This window comes from Tupaia chinensis, unplaced genomic scaffold (genome assembly GCF_000334495.1).
Source record: "Tupaia chinensis unplaced genomic scaffold, TupChi_1.0 Scaffold140061_1, whole genome shotgun sequence".
Lineage (NCBI taxonomy): Eukaryota > Metazoa > Chordata > Mammalia > Scandentia > Tupaiidae > Tupaia > Tupaia belangeri.
The window spans coordinates 391137-397255 of NW_006199940.1; the positions used below are offsets into that span (position 1 = coordinate 391137).

Genomic DNA, 6119 nt, shown 5'->3' on the forward strand with positions numbered 1-6119 from the left:
AGGGCCTCATCCTCCCGGAAGGCGCGCACCGCCGGCCCGGGCATGGGAGGCGGCAGGGCACCGTCACTCTCGTAGCCGGAGCCGTCCTGCTGGGCGTCCCAGCTGCTCCTCTGCCGCATGTGGAAGTGGGCCTGCTGCGCCTCCCAGGCCAGCCGTGCCTGTGCCAGAAGAGGTTCGGCCATGCCCCGTGAGCCCTCCACCTCGCCCTCTGCCCGCTTGCTGGGGGCCAGGCTAGGGCCACAGGGGGCCCGCTCCTCGGCCAGGGGCTGCTCCGCCAGCAGGTCCCCAGGGCTGTCAGTGGGGGCCGGGCACAGAGAGGGCTTCCTGCTCTTCCTCTTGCGCGTGCCTGGGGAGTAGCCCGTGGAAGACAGGGTGTCCTGCTGACTGGACCACGACATGGCATCCTCCTGGGCTTGGGGCAGCGGCGTGGGCGGGGGGCCGTGCCGCAGCTCAGGCCCTTCCATGGTGCTGTAGTCCCCGGACCGGACCCCCAGGCGCTGGTCCCTCAGCAGGCAGGGGCTGGGCTGCAGGGAGTAGGAGCCGCCCCCTGGGTTGGGGGCGTACTTGTGCCGGGGGCCAGCGCGCAGCTTGGGGCTGGAGCCTGCCTGCTCCACATACACCAGCTGCCTCACGTACTCCTTGCCTGCTGGGCTGTACTCCAGGCTTAGGAAGCGCTCGGGGCACCGCTGCCTGGTGAGCACCAGCGGGCCGGGCGAGGGTGGGGCCTGCCTGGACGGTGGCAGGGAGCGCGGCTGGCGGCCTGGCCACCTCTGCGGGGAGCCTGCCTGGTGGCCCCCACTGGCCTCGTACTGCACGTCCATGGGAGGCTCGTCGTAGATGGGGGCCTGGTACTCCACGGGGGGCTCCTCGTAGAGTGGGGGCTCGTAGCCGTAGCGTGGGGAGGAGGGCTGCGAGTCACTGGAGGGCTTCCGGGGCTGGGCCAGCAGCGGGGAGCAGCTCCCAGGGTGCTCGGCCCTCTTCAGGAAGGGCGATGGCCTCCTCTCGGGGAAGAAGACGGAGCCCTCGTTGTCAGGGACGAAGGTCTGCGGGCTGGGTGAGTGTTGGCTGCCTGAGGGGCGCCGGGTGCGGCCCCCAGGCTGGCTATCTGCCGCATAGCCATTGCCCTGGGGGGTGAGGAAGCCGGGCTCACGGTCGGCCACTTTGATGAGCATGCGCTCCTTGGTGCCCGAGTTCCACCGCAGTGAGGAGGTCCTGTGGGTGGGCGCACGGGTCACTGGGCAGCCATGACCCGCGCTCTAAGGGGGACAGGCGGCACTGTGGTGGCTGTCCCGCACCCCTGCCCTCCCCTCCACAGGGCTGTCCATCCTCAGCACTGCCCAACACCAGACACTGGGCAGTTCCTCCACCCGAGAGCCATGGCCTTGCGGGCACCTTGCACTCATCCTGCACCCACCTGTCCAGTAGTGACGGAGCCCGTTCCTGGCCTGGCCTACCAAGGTCCTGTGGAGCAGGGGCAGACTCCACCCCCGTGTGACAGCCCCTTTACAGCCTCCCTCCCCTGCAGGCGCAAGCCCTAAGGCCCACGGCAGCACTGGCTCAGCCATGCCCTGGAGCACACAGCGCAGGGCCAGCACATGGGGTGGGTGGGGCCGAGCTGCTGAACGAGGGTGAGAGCACTCAGAAGGCCTGCTGATGGGGGTGGGCCCTCTCCAGGGCTGAGATGGGAAGAACGAGGCTCCCTCTGACCAAGGGCTGGGCTGACAGCCCCTGGGGGGTAGAATTCGATCCCCAAAGTCACAGGGAGCCTCAGGACCCCCTTGGTGGTACAGACAGAGTGCAACCCAGTGGGGATGGCTTTGTGTTGGTCACTGTGTCCCTGCCTGAGGGCCTCAGCCCCAGGGACAGCTCCTGAAACCACGCCCCACAAGCCCACTGCTCTGCCCTGCTCAGCTCCATAAGCCTCACACCGCTTCCAGGCTCTGCCGACTGACTCAGGCCAGGCCCCCAAGCCTGCCCTGCCTCCCCTGCTCCTGGCCCCTCTGCCTTTCTACCTGGCCTGGCCTCCTCACCCGTGGGGAGATTGTCCCACTTGCTGCACCCCTGCCCTCTGCAGGGTGAGGACACTGGCCCTGAAGGACCACCTCCCCACCTCTATGTCAGACAGAGACCGACTGTCCCTGATGGGTCAGGACCCTGCAACCACGAGGAGCAGGACCACCGTGCAAAAGGCTGGTGCTGCAACGCTGAGGCGTGGGCGGGGCTTGGGCCAGCTCCTGGCTGCGGCCTCCTCCCAGGGCCAGTGTTCAAGGAGGGGCTCACGGAAGCTGCATGACGCAGTGGCTGGTGCTGCAGGACCACGCCCTCCCTGCACCTGCCTCAGCGGAGTGCCCTGGCAGCCGTCGGGCTTCAAGGAGGGCCGAGCTCTGGGTGCCAACCTGGCTGTGCCGCCCAGAAAAGGAAGCAGCAGCCTGAAATCAGGTGTGAACAGGATTTAGTCATCGGTCCCCAGGCCGCAGCGACCTCCTGCCCATGTGCTCCCGCCAGGCTGCAGCAGCCCCCGTCCCTGGCTGTCTGAGTTCTGTCCTGCAGGCAGCTCCGTGCAGGCAGCCTGGGCACTGGTCCCTTGCAGACCTGTCCGCCCAGCCTTGGTGCTGCTGGTGTCTCGCCCTGCTGTGCTTGTGCCCCGCCACCCCCCACCTCTGCCTGAGTGTGCCTGCACCCTCCCTGGGCCACCCAGAGGGAGCCCAGCCCTGCCCTTGCTCTTGCTTGGTAGACGCTGAGGCTAGGACCCTGGGCCTTGGCCTCTCACCTCTGACCCCTGCACTGTCCCCAGGGGCAGCCGACTGCCACGCCATTGCCCTCCTCCCCAGAGGTGCTCCCACAGCCCCTGCCAGAACCCAGAGCACGCGTGCACCCTGGGGATCGGGAAGGCCGGCACCAAGAGAGCCGAAGAGTGGACCGCGGTGGCCTGGGTAGTGCGTAGCTCGGGCCACGCCACGTGCAGCTCTGTTCTAGTAGTCTCTGCCTACCCAGAGGGCTGGTGCCCTGCTGCCGAGTCCTGTCTCTCCAGCAGGAGAACCGGGAGTGGTGTGCAGCACTGCACCTGCCCCTTGGGGCTTGGCCAATTCATGATGACTGATTTCTTGCCATCCCGGTGACACAGGGAGGATAACTGGCGAAAGAAAGTGGGCATGCACTGGGGACACGAGCTGCCTGCCTGCAGGACTCAGGTCTGGCACAGCCATCCCTCGCTTTCACAGCACAGCAACTCGCGCACCCAGGGAGCTCCACAGGGCACACCAGCCTCCCCGGGGGACGCCGTCCTCTGTCACCTCTAACGTGGGCCTCTGCCCAGAAGCCCTGGCTCATGGGACACAGGATGTCAAATGGCGGCTCGTGGCCTGGCAACTGTGACCTGCCTCTGCTGGGCACAGGGCTCCAAGGGCACTGAGGACACCTCAGGCCAGGCTGGACTGCCCACGCCGTCCCAGTCCACGCACCAGGGCACCCATGGAGTCCCTGCCTCACCCCCCAGTGACCCTGCCTCTCTCAGGGTCACAATGACAGGGCTCCAGGGGTGGCTGTGAGGCCTAGCAGAGCACCTGACTGGTCCCCATGTGAGCAGGCCACACAGCATGGCTTTCCAGCCGAGAGCCCTGTCACAAAGTCCCATGTGTGAGCTTGGTGCAGAGACCAGGTCCTGGGTGTGAGGGATGGTGGCATGGGGCTGGCAGGCCACGGTAATGCTCGGCCACCAGGTAGCCACTGAGAGGACACAGGTGCCCTGGCCATCAGCGCTCTGCGGCAGGAAGCCCTGGGAAGGGCAATCAGAGCAGAACGGGACGTGCTGTGAGGGCGTCGCACACTGGGCGGCCGACAGTGGCAGAGCCAGCGTGGCGCGACGGGCTGACCTCGTCCACACAGCCGTGCCGTCGGGACCAGGACGGGCAGACTCCCTTCCCTGCACTGGCTTCACAAGCTCAAACCCAGTTCCCATGTCTACACTCCCTGGCTTCACAAACTCAAACTCAGTTCCCATGTCTACACTCCAGACGTTTGCCTGACCGAGCAAACTGCCAAAGTGCCCTCGGCCTCATGATGCCCCCCACACCAATGCGGCCCCAGGGAGGGCCATGCTGGGTGTATCCGTGAGCCCAGCACAGGGCAGCACTCTGCCCTGCCCTGAGCTCCACCCTGGGAAGAATCATGCCAGTCAGCCCAGGGGGTGCCACCCATCCAGCATGAAGACCCTGGCCCTAAGGGAGGTCTCCAAACCTGCCGATGCCTGCGAGGCCAACCCAGGGCAAGGTCAGCCAAAGCCCTTTCACGTCTGACACTGAGCCCTGCGGGGTGCTTGAGCGTGCGCAGAGCCAAGGACTGCTGCCTGCCAGAGACCCAGGTGCAGCCCAGCTCCAGCTGCCAATGCAGTGTGGGCCACCTGGTGCCTTTCACCCAGCTGCTTCCTGCAGAGCCTATCTCTCCAGGCCACACAGCACTGACCCCCAGGGAGAGCTCTGATGGGCAGACAGGCGGGCACTACCTGTAGTGAAGGAGCTGACCGTCCGCACCGTAATCCCGGTAGAGCTCATACTCCTTCTCGAGGAACACGCCAGGAGGGGAGGAGCTGAAACACAGCAAAATGCAAAGACAACTTCCAACAGTATGCCTAAAATAACCTACCTCTCCCTGAGATCTCTCTTTTTTTTTTTTTTTTTTTTGGGAGAGGTTTTCGCTATAGGGCACGTGCGCTCACCAGACAGACAGAGACAGACAGACAGACAGAAAGCAAGAAATCACCCCCCATGGGGGATGGTCACGCTGCAATCCCTTCTCCTCCATTCTCCTCTCGGGATCTTGGGCACGCACGCACACGCACCCGGCGTGAGTTTTAAGCCACTGGGTCCGGGACGCGAACCGTGGTCAACCACGTGGGAGTCCAGCGGCATAGCCATTACGCTAACTGCTGGTTCCCTTCTCTCCCTGACATCTAAGAGTTTGGGTCTTCGGAAACAGCAGGTGGTGTGATGGTTAAGGCTCTGGACACTCCCACATGGCCCACCACAGTTCAAGTCCCAGACCTGGTGGCTTGCTTTCTCACTTCCCCTCGCTCTCTCTTTCTCTGGTCAAATTAAAATAACTAAATGAATGGGGACCACCAGTTGGCGTAATGGCTATGTTGCTGGGCTCCCATGTAGTCGACTGCGGTTCACGTCCTGGACCCGGTGGCTTAAAACTCAACTCACGCCGGGTGCGTGTGTGTGTGCGTGCCCAAGATCCCGAGAGGAGAATGGAGGAGAAAAGACTGCAGCGTGGCCATCCCCCCGGGGGGTGACGTCTTGCTTTCTGTCTATCTCCCTCTATCTGGCGAGCACACACGCCCTATAGCAAACCCCCCCCAAATAAATAAGTAAATAAATAAATAAATTCTTTAAAAAAATATATGCAGGTCTTACCCTTCAGTCTCCAAGAACCTCCCAAGCCCTGGCTTCTGCCACAATGCCATGCTCTTTGCCACCGCCCAAGTCCACCTTGTCCACACAGGGTCAGCCCTGCTGAGGCCCATCCAGGCCCTGAGGGGTCTGAACTGGAACCAGGGCTCCTCGTGCTGGGCACAGCCACAAACTCAGTGAGAGCACAGCTGAAACAGGCAGGGCGATGGCTTGGACAGGAGAGCTCAACACACCCCAAGGCCATGTGCACGATGGCCCTGGCAGTACATGAGTGGGCGGCTACGCTGCAGCTGTCAGCAGGCATGCCTAGGCGTGATCAGATTAATGCCTACTTACCATGTAAAGACTCAGCAGTCCAGAGTTGAAAATTTACTTAGCCTAATCAGGAATGTCCATATTAAACCCAAGACTTTCATAATATTCAGTAGCAAAAAGCAGACTGCTAAAACCAGGATAAGGGGGCTGGCAGGTGGCATGGAGGTTAAAGGTGCTGGACTCCCACATGGCAGACCGTGGTTTGAGTCTCAGACCTGGCGGCTTGCTTTCTCACTTTCCCTCTCTTTCTATCCCTCTCTGATCAAATTAAAATAAATAAGTAAATAAGTAAATAAAGTTAAATAATTATTAAAAAAAAAAACCAGGATAAGAATACCTATGCTCACCACCATGTGCAATGCAGTTTTTTTTTTTTTTTTTGGAGATTTTTTT

General features: G+C 62.3%; 1 protein-coding gene across 1 annotated transcript in view; it reads right to left on the reverse strand.

Annotated features, from left to right (window-relative positions):
- Positions 1-6119, reverse strand: part of ARHGAP39 (Rho GTPase activating protein 39) — a gene marked incomplete at its 3' end in the record, with an annotated part of 52419 nt that overhangs the window by 20484 nt on the left and 25816 nt on the right. Inside the window, 2 exon segments of the mRNA XM_027765966.1 lie at positions 132-1212; positions 4502-4585. Of these exon segments, the coding sequence (XP_027621767.1) occupies positions 132-1212; positions 4502-4585 (1165 nt within the window).